The sequence below is a fragment of the Aegilops tauschii genome, chromosome 1 (genome assembly GCF_002575655.3).
Source record: "Aegilops tauschii subsp. strangulata cultivar AL8/78 chromosome 1, Aet v6.0, whole genome shotgun sequence".
NCBI lineage: Eukaryota > Viridiplantae > Streptophyta > Magnoliopsida > Poales > Poaceae > Aegilops > Aegilops tauschii.
Window position 1 is genome coordinate 242,637,432 of NC_053035.3, and position 18,280 is coordinate 242,655,711.

An 18,280-nucleotide genomic window follows, 5' to 3' on the forward strand; every position below is an offset into this window, starting at 1 on the left:
AATGTGATAAGATGAACACTCTCCGAAAAGAAGAGATTAATCCACATGAAGAAAGAAAATAAGGATTACGTTATGCTTATCCTCCACCAATTAAATTGATGAGAAGCAATGGATTTATGCATACTACTTATTCTCGTTGGAAAGATTAAGGGGGGGATATAGCGCCAAAACATGAGAAAGTCTTCGTGAACCACCTGTAGGATTTGGAAAGAACGAATTAATTGATATGATAACAACAGAAAGAATCTTGAACGAGCCACCGTAGGAATTCAAAATTGACTGACGAAGGAGAATGACTCACTGGGAAAAATAGGAAAAGCACGGATATACTTGAGGGAATGAAGATGCAATTGAAAACAAAAAGAGATCGCGAGCTGATTGAAGCATACTTGAATGAAGCACCGGAAGAATATGTAAACGAACGAAGGGGCACGAACATAGAATAATCGGAGAACGGATTTGAAAACTTAAAACGAAGAAATATTCTGAAATGGAGGCCTCCGGGTAATTGGGACGGAAAACAACTCCTGAAATACTCTGGATGGGCGAAAAGAATTGCACGACTGGAAACAACTTGAGAGGATAACATCAAGCTAGCGACATGAATCTTCGGGAGAACGGACAAGATTTAAGAGAAACTCTTCTTCGGTCCTCAAATGTTGAGAATGACGACGAGAAATAACACCAAAATTGTTGAGATACCCCGGGAGAATGAAAAGCGAAGAGGTTGAGCCAACAATGAAAATAATTTGAAATTGATCTTGGAAAGCGTCTGACTGATGAAATTCATACTTACATCACACTTCGAAAAGGATTTGAGAATCGCTCCGGGAAATTAGAAGAGTCAGGTAAGATCCTGGGAAAAGACCTGTGGGTTAGGGCCCACTAAAAGGAAACACCATAGGAAAGGATTGTTGAATGGGAAATGATGCACCAGAACAATTGAAATATTTGAATGAGGTGATAACCTCGAATTAAATGGATGCAAACACGAATCTTCTGAGATGTCTTCATCACTCCGAAACGATAAAATGACGAGAGGGGAACGAGCAACGGGAAATATTTGAGCTGAGGGAAAGAATACGATCGACAACGAAAACTTGAATTGGATCCACCGAAAAAGGAAATTAGACGAACAAGGATTAACTAGGCGAGACTTCACCGGTTGAGACAATTGAGGAAAGGCTGAAGAGGATCCGCACGAATGAAATAGATGCTCGAATAGAGGCTCAGACGCCGGGAATAAAAGGGGTGGGAGGGCGGGAAAACACAGGCCACTTCAAACAGGGAACCGACGAATAACTTGAAGAGAAGACACCGGTTGAAATGATTGAGGAGAAAATGCAAAAAAAACTTCGCACGAGTAGGGTGGATACTCGATTACGGACTCCGGTTCCGAGAAGAAGAAAGGGAGGGCGGGTGGTAAAAACAAGGACAACTTCGGATGGGAAACAACGTCGGTTGAGAAAGCACTGAGGACTGGTCTCGCAAAAGATGACGAGGATCGAAAACACTCGAAGAGAAATGCGCCGGATTGAAAAGAGGATGGACAACGAACGAAAACTAACTGCGTGATCCTGAAGAAAAATTTGAAGGGGAAGAGAAGTAAGTCGAAACACCTACGTCAAGATTTCTCACCAGAGCGACGATGGGGAAGAGGAGTAAAAAGAATTCCTACTCTCCGATATAACTAGACTCCGAAAACAGTTTTCTTCTAGACTCGACAACGGCCAAACTATATGATCAATCAAGGGGGGCTCCTAGGGTCAGTCGAGGCTCTGATACCAACTTGTCACGCCCAAGATGCGACCCTATCCTAAAGGAACTCGAAGGTCCCACCAAGGATAGAAGCGCATCTTGAAGACGCTTATGCAAGGTGGATATCATTACATCAACATTACATAATAGATGGAGATACATACAAGGCATACAAATGCCACATCAATACATCAATACATCAAACACATGAACAACATCCGAGTATGGATGAAACATAAACAGAAGCTCAAACGACATCCACCCTGCCAGCCCAGGCTGCCGACCTGGAACCTATCCCCTGATCGAAGAACAAGCAGAAGAAGGACTCCAAAACAGGTAACCTCGCTCTCGCGTCATGATCCTCGCATAACCTGTACCTGCAACTGGTGTTGTAGGTATATATATGAGCCACGAGGGCTCAGCAATCCCATTACCATGGGTATCAAGACTAGCAAAGCTTAAAGGGAAAGGAATGGATAAGGTGGTGAGGTTGCAGCAGCGGCTAAGCAAGTATGGTGGCTAACTTACGCAAATAAGAGTGAGAAGAGAAGCAACGGAACGGTTGTGAACTAGTAATGATCAAGAAGTGATCCTGAACTCCTACTTACGTCAAACATAACCCAGAAACCGTGTTCACTTCCCGGACTCCGCCGAGAAGAGACCATCACGGCTACACACGCGGTTGATGCGTTTTAATTAAGTCAAGTGTCAAGTTCTCTACAACCGGATATTAACAAATTCCCATCTGCCACATAACCGCGGGCACGGCTCTCGAAAGTTTATACCCTGCAGGGGTGTCCCAACTTAGCCCATTATAAGCTCTCACGGTCAACGAAGGATATTCCTTCTCCCGGGAAGACCCGATCAGTCTCGGAATCCCGGTTACAAGACATTTCGACAATGGTAAAACAAGACCAGCAAGACCGCCCGATGTGCCGACAATCCCGATAGGAGCTGCACATATCTCGTTCTCAGGACAACACCGGATGAGACAGGCTACGAGTAAAACCAGACTTCGAGTTTCCCCGAGGTGGCCCTGCAGGCGGCTCGGTTCGGACCAACACTTAGAGAAGCACTGGCCTGGGGGGGCTAACTAAAGATGACCCTCGGGAGCGCGACTCCCTAGGGAAAAGAAATAGGTGGTAGGCAAATGGTAAAACCAAGGTTGGGCCTTGCTGGACGAGTTCTATTCAAAGCGAACTGTCAAGGGGGTCCCATAAATCACCCAACCGCGTAAGGGACGCAAAATCAAGGAACATAACACCGGTATGACGGAAATTAGGGCGGCAAGAGTGGAACAAAACACCAGGCATAAGGCCGAGCCTTCCACCCTTTATCAAGTATATAGATGCATTAATAATATAAGAGATATTGTGATATCCCAACATAAACATAATCCAACATGGAGCAATCTTCATCTTCACCTGCAACTAGCAACGCTATAAGAGGGGCTGAGCAAAGCGGTAACATAGCCAAACAACGGTTTGCTAGGAAGGGTGACAAAGGTTAGAGGTTCATGGCAATTTGGGAGGCTGGAGGAGCAAGTGATAGGTAGCGCAGCATAGCGATAGAACGAAGCAACTAGCATAGCAATGATAGTAATGAGATCCAAGGTGACGGTCATCTTGCCTGATATCCTGCTAGGAAAAAGAACGAGTCCATGAAGAAGATGAAGCCACGAAGACGAACCAAGCGTAGACGAACGAATCCTCTCGCAACGAAACGCGAACTATCGAGAAGAAGCACACAATATGGTAAACACACCACACATGAACAAAGAATGATGCTCAACCAAGTATGATGCATGACAAGGCTACATGAAGCTACTCATGGAAAAAGATGATGCATACAAGAACAACACATCAAAGCAAGTTTAAATGAGGCCGGAAACGACATATAACAAATCCGGTAAGTCCTCATATGCAAATTTTGAAATTGATACAGAACTGAATAAACCTTATGTTCAAGTTGTTAAACGGCAAGTTAAGACGCACCAAGATGATCTACACGAAATTCTAGTCAAGTTACATATAAAGTTCATTTAATTCGGAGCTACGGTCTAGAAGATATGAGCAAAACAAGTTAAACATGGCATTGATGCAAAATGCATCCAAACATCAAGCAAACACCTCAAAACAAGGATGCAACAAGGTAGTATGAAACTACATGCAAAACTAAACAAGTTTCCTATAGAGCATGCTCAAAACGGAGCAACGGTGCAACACATACACTCCAAACAAGATATAACAACAATCTGTCCAAAACAGCAACTAGGCATCTAGCAAGCATCAAAACAATATGCTACAGCAACTCAACATGAAAAAGGCATGGACATGATGTACAGGTAAAGCATGACAAAACATGAACACTGAGCTATCTCCAGAAATCACTAGAACATGCTCAAAAGGACATGGCAAGATTGCAAATAATAACAGTTTCACGGACTTGGCAGAAATTACTGGACATGACAGAAATAACATCAGGTTGCAAAGTTTAGAGCTATCAATCATCATCCTACAAGAACAAATCGTAGAAAACAAAGGCATGGCATGAATCTACTAATTTCATAGAACAAAAGTCCCGTACTGATCACGAGCCAAAAAGGCACGGAAGATATGATGGCACCCAGGTAAACATAGCAAGTTTCGTTAACAGCTTCAGACTTGGCAGAAAAACAGAGCATGGCAGGAATAATGATAAGTAGGCATGTTGGTGAGCTTGAACCACTCACTACAGAGCATTACATGGCATGGAAAGGTAACCAGCAGTAAGAAGGCATAATTATGAAGCTAAGCATGGCAATAGCATAGTGATAGGATGCATGGATCACTAGTAACAACCATCGCAAAATTAATTAACATGTAAACAATCTGCCAGGAACATTTTATAGCAAAGGTAGAGCAAGATTACAATAATCTACAGCAGGCTATAAATGCAAACAATGGCATGAGTGGATAAAGCATAACATGTGTAACAAAATATCCTTAGTGAACATTTCCAGATTATGCATAGAATGACTTGTAGAAGCAGGTTTACATGGCAACAAAATATAACAGACTCAGACTTGGCAGAAATTACTAAGTCACAGAAATCAGTAACATCACGAAGGCTACTTTGCATGCTTGTGCTAGTCACCACAGAGATCCTAAAAATACAAAACTAGAACCATTGTGAAAATGGCATAATGTAGTTCAAAACACAAGTAGACATCATGCTCATAGGATGCACACACAAAATGCAATGAAAAAGACAAATCACCAAGTTCTGTAAACAGACTGCAGTTAACAGCATATAGCACTCTTGCAACGGAGATTAGGGCATCAAGATCAACTCAAACAAGCATGGCACAATGAAACAAAATGGAGAGCATCTCATGACGAACATTTCGATATATTATACGCACAAAACAGAGCAACATGCATGGAGATATGATGCAACGAACATGGCATGCAAATGTTGCAGATCCGGGGACTTGGTCATATTTCACCTCGCGGGAGACGGGATCGGGCGGTCCAGCGGGATTGAGGGATCCGGGCGCGGGGGCGCGTTTGGATGGCCGGCCTGGTGGATCTCGTCCACCCGGCCAGATCCGGGGCCGGCGCGGGTCGGGGAGGCCGCAGGGGACGAGGAAGACGGCGGGGCCTCCGGGCGGAGGCGCGGAGGGCGGCGACCGACGGCGGGGTCGCGAGGCGGCGGCGGAGCTTCGGCGGGGAGCTCGCCGGACGGCGCGGGGAGGGGCGGCGCGCGGAGTCCCGGCGAGGAGGCGGCGGCGAGGAAGCGGGCTCGCGCGGCGGCGGGGCTGGAGGCGCTCGGGCGGCGGCGCGGATCTGGGCCCGGGCGGGCCGGATCTGGGCTCCTGCGGGCCCGCGGCGGCGCGCGGTGGAGGACGGCGGCGGGGACACGTGGCAGCTCGGGATTGGTCCAGGAGGCGGCGGGGGATCTGTCCGGCGGGCAGGCGCACATGTCCGGCGGCGGGGAGGAGTTTGGCTAGGGTTTCATCCGCGAAAATGGAAGGGGAGGGCCTATTTATAGATAGAGGGAGCTAGGAGAGTCCAAACAAGGTGCGGTTTTCGCCCACACGATCGTGATCGAACGACCGAGAGCATGGAAGGGGTTTGGATGGGCTAGTGGGGTGTGGTGGAGGGATGCTGGGCTGCAAAGAGAGAGGGGTTTCGGGCTACGCGGTTAACCATTGGGGCATCAAACGACCTCCAAATGGAACGAAATTTGACGGGCGGTCTGTCGGTGCTATACCAAGGCCACTCGGCACATACCGACCCATTCCGAGAACGTTTTTTCCCGCTCACGAAAGGAAAACAAAGGGGTGCAACGGGCGTGTGCGAGAGTGTCGGATCGCGAAACGGACAACGGGGAAAAGGACCGGATGCAAGTTTTGAAAAACATGATGATGCAATGCAGATAATGACATGGCAAAATGCAACACGCAAACAAATGACAAGGCAAGGACGGCGAATAACTGGCAGACACCTGGCGCATCAGATCCGGGGCGTTACATGCTTCTCCCTCACGCTTAAAGAGGCCTTCAAATATTATATGGTATATAACTTCAGCGACACGTATTTCTTCTTAATTAAGCATGGCCTAAGATTTTTGCTTTAACATGTAGTTTTCTCGACTGGTGCATCCCCTACTATGCAAGACATTATGTCATATAGAAGCTCTATTTCAATGACATGGATAAGGTGAATGAGAGGACAACTTACCTTAAGACGAAACATGGTTTGATTTTTGAGGTACGATCTACAATGAAACAGATCAAACATATTTTGCTTGTGCAAATTGGAGAGGATTATGCAAGGCTTACAGATTTGAGAAGGTGTGAGCATAATCGTTGATATTGGCATCGTTCCTCATTGTGATCCAGTCACCTTTCCTCAATATGATAAAGACATTTGGGTGGACCTGGACATGATTCTAATTCTACCTCCGTGTGAGTATGTTGAAATTTTTTGTTAAATAATCTATATTTCTTATTTAAAAATAGTTTATATTCACCCCTAACTTAACTTGTTTATTTATAGTTGACAACTTATTTTCTATCTTCAAGAAATACACGAAATATAGTAGACAAGACCTATTGCACCGCTGGCTCGGAGCTTACTTGCGAGCAGAAGGATTCTCTTCTCTCCTTAGTGATGTTCTATCATTTAAGGGCACTTATGGAGTTGGCCGCACTACACGTTACATGCCACTAGTCCACAAGTTGAGCGATACTAACATTCGTAGAAAATTCATGGTAAGATTTTTTACTATTGTGTCACTAGTCCATCTTTTTCATGCATTATTCTTAAGTAAACTACATTGCTTACTATTTTACTATTATGTTCTTCAATAGAAGCTCCCCAATGTTGTTGTGTGATGTGGACATAGCTATGATAAGAACGTCTACAAATATTACACGACAAATAAAAGGCCAGGTACTTTTGTTCCTAAATACAAGCAGACACCCAGCTACTGCCACTGATGCCGCCACCATCAACCAGCACCAACACATTCCTCCCCATGTCAACGACGAATATGGGGATAACTACGCGGATTATTCTGGTGACACTGAGGACGACCAAGCGGCCGACCACCATAATGACCGTGCTAATCAACAACTGCGTTTCAACCGTCAAGGTATGGCACGAGGTCCACCCAGGTATAACGTTTGAGATTATGACCACTCTAGTGCTAAAATTAAATTTACTATGCCTGCTTTCAATGGTAAATATAATCCAGATGTTTATTTTGATTGGGAAGTTTCAGTTGAACAAAAATTTGCATGTCATGATATTCCTGAGAACCAAAGAGTTAGGGCAGCCACTAGTGAATTTACAAACTTTGCTTCCATGTGGTGGAGTGAATATTGTCGTATTAATGCAAATAATATACCTACTAATTGGGATGCTTTAAAACGAGCTATGCGAAAACGTTATGTTCCTTCATATTATGCTCGTGATAAACTAAATGAATTGCAACGTTTAAAACAAGGTAGCAATTCTGTAGAGAGTTATTATCAAGAATTGCAAACTGGCTTAGTGCGACGTGGCTTAGTTGAAACCAAAGATGCTATGATGGCTATATTTTTAGGTGGTTTGGATCGTGATATTTAGGATATATTGGACTATAAGGATTACAATTCTATTACTCGTTTGTTTCATTTTGCTTGTAAAGCTGAAAGGGAAGTATAGGGACGACACAACAAGGGACGAGGTAACTTTTCTATAGGTCGTCACTCCTCATGGACACACTTTTCAACTGTCCCAACCACTACTGAGGCAACACCACATGTCTCGAACAATGGTGCACTGCCAACAAGTTCAAAATCAGCTCCACAATCCTCCGGAGCCTCGAAAGCAATTTATCTAGCACCCACCACTTCATCTGGACGTACAAGGGACATGAAGTGTCATATAAGCAAAGGTGGCGGACACTTGATGAAGGACTGCCCAAATAAACAGACATTAATTGTGCGGGAAGATGGTGAGTACTCCTTTGCTAGTGATTTGGATGAAGAGACACATGCTATGCTTGCCACTAATAATGTAGGTGACACTAAGGGGCAAGACATGGAGGAGATACATGTTAATGCTGAGATGGCAGATAAATACCCAAGTCTTGTAACCATGCGAGTACTTAGTGCTCAGGTGGGGAATGCTGAGATGCATCAACGCCATAATATTTTTCAAACTAAGTTTGTTGTCAAAGGGCATTCCGTTCGTGTAATCATTGATGGTGGAAGCTGCAATAATTTGGCGAGTATAGAATGGTAGAGAAGCTTTGCCTCACCACTACGAGACACCCCCATCCATATTACATCCAATAGTTCAATGATTGTGGTAAGTTGAAGGTAACGCGTCGTGTGAGAGTTCATTTTACACTTGGTTCATATCATGATTATGTTGATTGTGATTTTGTACCTATGCAAGTGTGTTCTTTATTGTTAGGTCGACCTTGGCAATTTGATAACAGTGTTACTCATCATGGTAGAACCAATTCGTATACTCTCGTGTTTGAAGAAAAAACCATTACCTTACTTCCTATGACCCCTGATGAAATAATTAATGATGGGAAAGCTAAATCAACGAATCATACTATACATAATATGCTTGCTATCAATTCTCAAATTTTTCCGTTGAGTGTCTCATCTTCTGAACTAGACATACTGCATAAAATCATACTAGTTCATTTGTGTCCCTATAATTTATATATAGACTATGGGTGGGATAAAATTTATCATGATACTCATAATGTTGTTATTATCAAATTATCACACCCTCATGCGCTAACGCCTTTGGAACGACCTATATATGTTGCATGTATTTTTGCTTTGCTCTATCGGGTGTTCCAGATAAACGAAAGCCGAGGACGGCTTTGTTTTCAAGGAAGGGAGGATGATGTGGACATAGCTATGATAAAAACGTCTACAAATATTACACGACAAATAAAAGGCCAGGTACTTTTGCTTCGCGGTGCATGTGATTTAACTAATAAGAAGTTGATACTGCCTTCATGTTGTGATCTGCTTGTATTTAGGAATAAAAGCGTTGGAGAGAGGACAAGAGAAGATTACACGAAGTTAGATGCATGCATAGCATCAACCGAGGCATACATGTTGCATGATACGTGCTCAATGTTTCAAGTGCAAGACAAGACAAGGATTGGGCTTAATGGACCAGAGATAGCCACATACACACACCAGCCTGGTGATTCCTTCGACCTGTACGTAGCAGTCCACCGGCAACACGTCTGCGTGCAGTATCAACCGTCAACGACGACGGCCAACAATCTTCAATAAATAGCTAGCATTGGTTAGGGTTAGACTTGGGTTTTGTTTAGAGAAGTTTAGCTATTGCTTCTTTTATTTGTCTTCGCTTATAACGGCTAGTGCGACCGTCAAGACATCCTATCGGAACCCCATCTTGTGAGATTTATTCCATTTAGCATATTCACAATTTTGAGATTGCTTGGCTATTATTTTCTTGCATGTTCTTCGATTTGCTTGCAGGGAAAATCCTTCGTGGATAGGTCAATCGTGCCGTTGGCTCGGTTGATAACGCCGTGGAGTTGGTTCAACGATTGCCGTGGATATCAATCGTGTACGGTTCTCCCTGTATGTTGGTAGCCGGATCGTGAGGGTCAAGTCCCACAAAAATCGTAGTTATCCTCTCTCATCAAAAGATCGGGTCTCAGTTCACATCATTGTGCCTGCGTTGATGGATGTGGAAGGTGAGATGACAATTAGTTGCCATGAGAAGACCAATTTCAAATATAGATACTCGACTCAACGCCAACCAGATGGATGCCTCAACATTGAAGGATGGGGACAAATAGTGACTGAGCGTAGAACCACATTGGAGATTGAGTTTTTTTCCTATTCTTTAATATTATTCCTAAAAGAGAGGAGTAGGTCCTACTATTATGTGTTGGGAAGCTATCTACTTAGGATGATAACAATTAGTTGGTGTTGTTGATCGTGTTATGACTACTATGTGCTGAGAAGCTATCTACCAAGGATGATAACAATTAGTTAGTACCGTCGATCGTCTTATGACTACTATGTGCTAGTGGTTAATTAATGTATGTGATAAAGAGACATTGTTATATCACTGTGATGATGATGATGATGGCACACTGTTGTATCATACACTTTTAGTGTTGTATGTATATGTTGGACCGTGCAAAAACCTATATAACTGCTATATAAATACAACATAAATATGCAGAAAAAATACGCATAAGTAGTAGTAGCGCGGGTCCAAACCCGATCTACGGCTAAGTAGACCCACGCTCCTACTAACAAAGTAGTAGTAGTGCGGGCTTATACCTCACGCTACTAATAACCAGTTAGTTGTATCGCGCTAGTAGTAGCGTGACCACTTGCGCTACTACTAGCCTTATACCCCGCGCCACTACTAGGCTTATCCCTAGTAGTGAACGTTGCTGAGGCAACGTTTCTTTCGTAGACCAACGTTTCTTTCGTAGACCTAGATTACTACCAGTTGCAGACTGCCACACACTTCTGTGGCGGGCATAGACAATTTCCCGTAATTCCTACTTCAAGGTGCCGTGGCGGGCAGTAAACATGGCCCGCCACTGGCGGGAGATCAGTGGCCCCCTGAGAGCATCATCCATCACTGATGGGCTTTTATCGCCCATTACTGCTGGGCTTTTAGCAGCCGCCACTGCAGGGCATTCCTGTAGTAGTGTTCGTGAAGGACGAGCCATCGTTGCCACCGCATGATCGGTACGCCCGCATCGATGAGTCGACGTCACTGTCGTGCCATGTCTGGCGCGGCAAGACCATGCAGGACGTGGTGCCCCCGGTGATCGCAAAGGCACACGGGCGCCTCCTCCATAACCTCGACGGCCGCAACTCCTTGTTATGGAGCATCGTGTCGACAGAGGAGCGATCAGGAAGGTGGCGCAACACTGCGCGCCGGGTGAAGTTCATGAAGTCTGACGCCGCGCCGACATGGATTTTCGCGGACCCCGACCTCGGGGAGGCCTGGGCCACCGCCGGTCGATGACTACTGCGGAGATCTATGATATTCATTTTTAGGGGGGAGCATGTGCTTACAAACTACGAAGTAGATGCTTGGCATGATAGACAAAAACGTGAAACCTGACAAATCTGGCTCTTTTATGAAACTTTAGCACAAATGAACCTGATATTTTTTCCCCACAAAATGGACCATTTGTATGACGCTCGGGTTTGGTGCGCCATGTTAGATAGCATTGACATCTTAGCTGGGGCGCCATGCTATAGAACACGACGCCATGACCCATGGCACCATGCTAGATGGCACTAGTATGATGCCTTAGCTTCCCTGCCTCAGGCGTCGTGCAAAAACATGCCAATTTGTGATTTTTTTATTGGATTTATTTTTTGTCAAATTTAGGAAAGGATCAGATTTATTTTTTCACGACAAAAACATCCCATATTTTTCCTATTTTTATTGAGGAACTTATAGGCAAAAGGGTTTAGCCGTTCGTCCGTCTCCTGCGGGAAAAAAATGCTGAGACCCATTTCGATGGATGCCATGTGGCACTTACGATCTCAAAGCACCTAATCACACTTTGCCTATCATTTTTCAATCCCAAGGGCTAATCCCGATTCCAATCCTACGTACGTTGCGCTACGCTCGAACAGGTACATAACACAAGTACACATCAAGTTGGGATTTCCTTGCTCTCGGTCTCTGTTCATGGCGGCCACTCCGAATGACACCGTCGCCGGCGGCCGCGCGGAACGACGCAGCGGCAACTTCTCGTCTAGGGCCGCGCCGAAGGATCTCGTTGCCACCGGCCAGTCCGACCGCTCGTCTGGGGCGGCCGCAGGCCACGTTGCCGGAGTGTGGACTCCATGTTTATAGCGGCAGCGCGCAAGGATGTCGTTGCAGGCGGCCGGCGGCTATGCGTGAAGATGATGCACTGAACTGCTCCTTGCAGCTGCACTCGCTCACGTGCGCGCCGGGGAACTCCATGACACTCGACGTGGTATGTCCGTGAGTCCGTTTAGACTCACTCAATCAGGGTAAGTGTGATCCATCGGAATGTGTCTCACCTGATAGCCTACGAGACCCGATTTCATAGGATTTTTTTCTGTCTCCTCTATCAGTGGCCCGTATTCTTAGCTACAACGGGCCCATGGAGATCACGCTGAAGAGGAGAGCAAGCAAATGTACATGGAGCAGTATCATTTCAGCCTGAACCTTTGTAGTGGGTTTCTTTCACAAAATAATTGAAGTGAGGGCTTGTTGCACTAAGCACAGAACAGTGGACATAATGATTTCATACACAAGAGAAGCAGTAAATGAAAATATTCGTAGTAATTCAGAATACAAGCTGCAATGCAACAATACACTTTGCATATGTTTAAAGGCTGGTAAACAAGGTAGTGGTGTCATATTTTCACTCTGCTTAACTTGCTGATGAGATGTTGATCTAAACATCGCTCTCTCCTCTCTGGTTTGATTTAAGATAAATGAGTACACCAATCTTTCCAGCTAGTTAGATGAAGCCAGGGCAGTTTACAGTGATTTTTTTTTGAACCTTTTCCATTAAAGATATAATGGAAATACAGCCGAATCCGAGTCCACACGACAAGGGAAAGGGAAAAAGCGAGTTCAAACACTTCAGGGAAACCCGCTGTGAGCACTCGCAAGTTTACAGTGAAATTGTTCTGCCAATTAAGCAATCAGCTGCCCGACGCACTTGTAGCAGGAAAGGATCATGTTGATGACGAGCAGCTGCTTGGGTCACCGACGAGAAGTCATGCATCGTTTTCCGTCGGCGTCGAGGCCCTTTGACGTGGCCGTCATGTACTGAGAGCGAGAACAAGAGCAAACCATACAAAGGAGTTGGTCCGGCCGCCTGTGATGACATCTTGGCGCGGCCGCTATGAACGTGGAGTCCGCTCTACCGGCACCGTGGCCTGTGGCCGCCATGGACGAGCAGTCGGACTGGTTGGTGGCGACAAGATCCTTCGGCACGGCCATGGACGAGAAGTCGCCCCTGCGTCGTCCGGCATGGCCGCCTCACCAGCGGCGACGGTGTCATTGGGCGTGATCAGCAGGAACGAGACGAGTAATGCTAGACCTACATAGGGATTCTTACGCACCTTACGTAATTGATTGATGATTTGACAGTTTTTAATTCGTCATTAGTTGGGGGCACGGGCCCACCTTTGAAATCAGGAAAGGCAGTTTTGATTAGCGTTTAGCAAATTACATAGGTTACTTAAGTGCCGTTCGTAGGTGTAGCATTATTGGGAACGAGACCGGGAGGAAGGAACCCTAAGTCGATGTGTACTTGTGTTACGTACGTGTTCGAGTGTAGCGCAGCGTATTCACAATTGGAATCGGGATTAGCAGTTGGGATTGACAAATGACAGGCAAAGCGGAATTAGGTGCTTTGAGATTGTAAGTGCCACATGTGATCCATCGGAATGGGTCTCACCTGATAGCGTATGAGACCCGGTTTCATAGGATCTTTTTCCGTCTCCTCTATCAGTCGTCCCCGTCTCCTTTATCAGTCGTCTCGTATTCTTATGGAAAAAAATTCTATACGACCTGGTCATACGCAGCTGAACGGGAGACCCTCTTCCACGTCTGACAGCTGGCAATACGAATCTCAAAGCAGTGACCATCTCATTCCCCAATTCGTCGTTCCCAAATCGTGATTCTTGTAGCCAGTCCGATCTATCCAAACTCCAGCCGCCGGTGTACTCCTCGACGCCGGCCGTGCTCCTGGCGCCTCTACTCGCGGCACGGCCGGCGTATAACGCAAGCTGCATGCCACTTGGCCGTGGCCATGCTTCTCGCCGGCGGTGTGTCACTCGCTGTTTCTCGGCATCGGGGTTTACTACATGACTCAGCCAGCAAGTCCCCTGTTATTGTTGGTGTGTGCTGCAAAAAATTGAAAAAAGGCAGCTCTTATTTATTTTTCTGTAATGGAGTAGTTCGTTGCCATGGCCGACTACACAGCTCGGCCGCTGTCGACAATACTGTCAGTACCTTGTGTAGTTCGTCGCCATGGCTTACTTCACACGTGACGTAGCAGATGTCGCACGGCCGCCGCCGGCGAGGGGTAGTCCGCGCAGGCATATCGAAGAGGACGGCGTCGTGCCGCACGGCCGCCCCAGCGATGGGTCGTCAAATAAAGAATAGATGGGAATCGGAAAGAATAGAAATAACAGAGGCACTGGTGCTTTGAGATTGATGTATACACGTGTCACGAATAGGAGTGGGTCTCATCTGAGGAAGCGTACGACCTGGGTCGTATAAGATTTTCTTCCTATTCTTAGCTGCAACGGGCCCATGGATCACATGCAGTCAGTCGCTCGCTCGCGTCAGGTCATTCGAGTCAGTCAGAACATGCTTTATGCTATAGAACACGCCACGAGAAGATAAGCTCGGTCTGACATTGCCCTGTTTTCAGCTTAGCTTGTTGCAGAAATTATCTGGAGCCACGTTGAGGCGGTTGCATCACGTGGATCCTCCAGAAATGCCGGATTTCAATCGTAGTTCTCTACTCTGTCGTTCTGTTTGCATCTGAGGTCAACTTCACCGCGCGATCTTATCTTGTCCGGATGCGTTTGTTTGGACTAAAACAGACGAATAGCGCGGCCCAACGCGCGGTCTTAAACGGACAAATGTTCGGATTCCGTCTGTTTTTGACCCATCCCCGACCCAAACTTGTGCTCGGTTTGGGGTGAAACGGAAGTGCGCGGACGGCCTCGACACACGCACTTATGCCCCCGTGGCCCGCCTGTCGGGGACACTATCAGTCCCTCCGCTCCCAACGCTTCACCCTCTCTCCCCGCCCCGCCCCGCCGCCGGCGCTGCCGCTATTCTCTGGCCGCCTCCTCATCGCGCAGCCCCCGGCCGTCCATACGAAACCACGTCTCGACATGGCCGCCACCACGCCCGCGCTTTCGCCATAGTTTTGGCCGTCGATCGGAGGAGGTTTGGCCGTCGCCGTCTTTGCCGGTGGCAGAGGGGACACGACTGCCGGCGACGTACCACGGCGGTCGAGGCAGATTCCGACGAGAGCTCCAGAGCGGCCAGTAGCCGGCCGGCAACCACCCCTGCTGCGTCGAGGTGATCACCGCGGCCTCTTCGCCACCACGACCGCAAGGTGTTCGACATTTTGCCAACAAAGGTATGGACAGTGGAGACGAGTTTTTCTTCCATCATTTCCTTTGTTCATCGGACGATTCGTCGTCGGATGATGAAGATCTTGTGGTGGCTGCACTGGTCGTTCACGACCATATTCAACGGCAGTTTCCTCGGTACAGGGGGTCACTCCCTGGCCGTGCTCCCAACCTGAACTGCAACAGGGAGAGAGGCCACGCCCTGCTCTATGCCGATTACTTTGCCAACACCCCGCTCTTCAAGCCGGATAAATTTCGTTGCCGTTTTCGTATGGCAAGGCATGTGTTCAATCGTATCCGAGAGGGAGTGGTTGCTCATGACCCATACTTCGAGTGCAAGACGGATGCCCTTGGCAAGCTTGGATTCTCCTCTTACCAGAAATGCACCGCGGCCATCCACATGCTTGCACATGGAATTCCAGGCGATCTGGTGGATGAGTATGTGCGTATGAGTGAGACAACATGTCTGATGTCAATGTACAAGTTTTGCCAGGCTGTGATCGAGGTGTTTGGCCCAGAGTACTTGAGGCAGCCAACTGCCGCTGATACAGAGAGATTGTTGGCGACCAACGCAGCTAGAGGCTTTCCAGGCATGCTAGGCAGCATAGATTGTATGCACTGGGAGTGGAAGAACTGTCCATTTGCTTGGCAGGGCCAGTACAAGGGGCATGTCAACGCGTGCACTGTCATATTAGAAGCGGTGACTTCGCAGGATCTTTGGATATGGCATTCTTTCTTCGGCATGGCAGGTTCTCACAATGATATCAACGTGCTGCAGCGTTCTCCAGTCTTCGCAAGGCTTGCAGAAGGCCACTCCCCACCTGTCAACTTTGAGATCAACGGCCACCAGTACAACAAGGGATACTATCTAGCTGATGGTATATATCCTCAGTGGTTAACTTTTGTGAAGACAATCTCAAAACCCCAAGGTGAGAAGAGAAAGAGATTTGCCCAAATGCAAGAGAGTGCTAGAAAGGATGTGGAACGTGCTTTCGGTGTGCTTCAATCCCGGTGGGGTATCATTCGAAACCCTACACTGTCATGGGATGAAAGGAAGCTTTGGGAGGTGATGACTGCTTGTGTGATCATGCACAACATGATCGTCGAGGACGAGCGTGATGAGAGTATCTTCGACCAAGGATTTGATTATCAAGGTGAAAATGTTGAGCCCCTGCACCAAGGCCCGACCACATTTGAACAATCTGTGCAATTCCACCGTGAGATGCGTGATTGGCACAGTCATTTGAATCTTCAAAATGACTTGGTTGAGCACGTGTGGGATCACATTGGCAACCAATAGATCTATTGGTTCATTTTATGTTCAGTCAAGACAATTTCGATTTGGTTGTAAAACTATTTTATTAAGGACAATTTCAATTTGGTTGTAAAACTATTTTAATTTTCAGACAAATATTTGGACGTGCAAACTAGTTTTGATGAGAATATGGGCATTTTTGGCCCTGACGGACAAGATGGGGCAAACGGATGCGGCCGCGCGCTGGGCGCACGGCCACCGCATCCCAGGACACGCCCGGACACGACCCCAAATCCCTACCCAAACAGACAGAATCCAGACAAAATGGACGTCCATTTGGGGTCGCGCGGTGGAGTTGGCCTTAGGCCAACTTCAACGTACCGTCCCCATCTTGTCCGCGTCTGTCTGTTTGAGCTAAAACAAACGGACCACATGACTCAATGCGTGACCTCATCTTATTTTATGTTCGTTTCACGTCTGGCACGACTCATTTCCAGCTCAAACTTTCATCGGGTTTGCGTCCACACAGATGACGAACAAACGCCCACGTGCTCGCTCCGCGTCCGCCTCGGGGCCGTGTAGCAGCCGCCCACCTACCATCCACCGTCCACATTTATGGTGCACGTGCGGGCGGCCCCACTTGGCAGCCAGCCCTAGCCCATTGCTCCCCCCTTCTCGTCAGTGACAATGGTGGGCCGCTGTTCCCCGGCCGCAAGACGAGGCACGACCATGAGGCCGGGTCGTCGTCCGGCTGCCGTCGCTGCTCCCCCACTTCACCTCCACTGCCCGCATTCCATATCTCGCCGGACGACGCCCCACCTCGCCAACGGTCGTACGTGAAGGCGAAGGTGTGCAAGAGGTACTAGGAGAAGCGCACGCCATTGCCGTGGGGCAACATGCCCCTCCCCAACAACTGGCACCTCTCAGCGGATCGGGTGCCTATCCCGCCGGTCCCAGTGAGCGGCCGCGCCCGCCGGGAGGAGATCAACCGTCGTCGTGCCACCTGCCCCCGGACCTCGTCGATGACTGGAGGTACGCCGTCGACTCGCTGGCGTGGGATACGTGGCTCCGCGATGAGCATGACATTCGGCGGCAGTCATTCTTTGCAGGCCGTCCACAGAGCCCGCGGCGGGCGCGCTTTGCCCGCCCCAACCGCTCGGGCACAGGCTGGTTCACGGCCTCACCCCTATGCCGTAGCCGTCTCCGTCCATGCCACCACCCGAGCCAATGACGGCCGCTGAGGAGGAAGACCTCATGAGGCAGGTGATGGAAGCCTCCCTCCACACCCACGACGAGCGCCAATGGCAGGGCCTCGAGGAGATGATGGACCTGCCAGCAGTTGGCGACATCGCCCTCCCCGAGCTCGACGCCTACGTCAAGGAGGAGGCTATGGAGGCACACAGAGGCGGCGAAGGAGGAGCCGACGGGATGGAACCCGACATTGGTCAAGCAGTCCTGGACGTGGACGGAGACCGTGCTGTGCACGCTGAGGTGGACACCGGCCAGTGGTGATCATCCCCGCCGTGCGAAGAGGTCGTGCAGGCGCCACCGCAGCCTGCACAGCAGGCGCCTCTGGCCTGGCAGGGGCTGCCATCCCACCTCTGGCA

General features: G+C 47.9%; 1 protein-coding gene across 1 annotated transcript; it reads left to right on the plus strand.

Moving 5' to 3' along the window:
• Positions 1-15,428: 15,428 nt before the first annotated feature.
• Positions 15,429-16,718, plus strand: LOC109745703 (uncharacterized). Its single transcript, XM_020304818.1, has one exon. The coding sequence runs from the start codon at positions 15,429-15,431 to the stop codon at positions 16,716-16,718; it is 1,290 nt and encodes a 429-aa protein (XP_020160407.1).
• Positions 16,719-18,280: the final 1,562 nt, after the last annotated feature.

What these genes read in the sequence shown, in the direction of transcription:
- LOC109745703 (XM_020304818.1), top strand. Translation starts at nt 15,429, where the DNA reads ATGGACAGTGGAGACGAGTTTTTCTTCCATCATTTCCTTTGTTCATCG.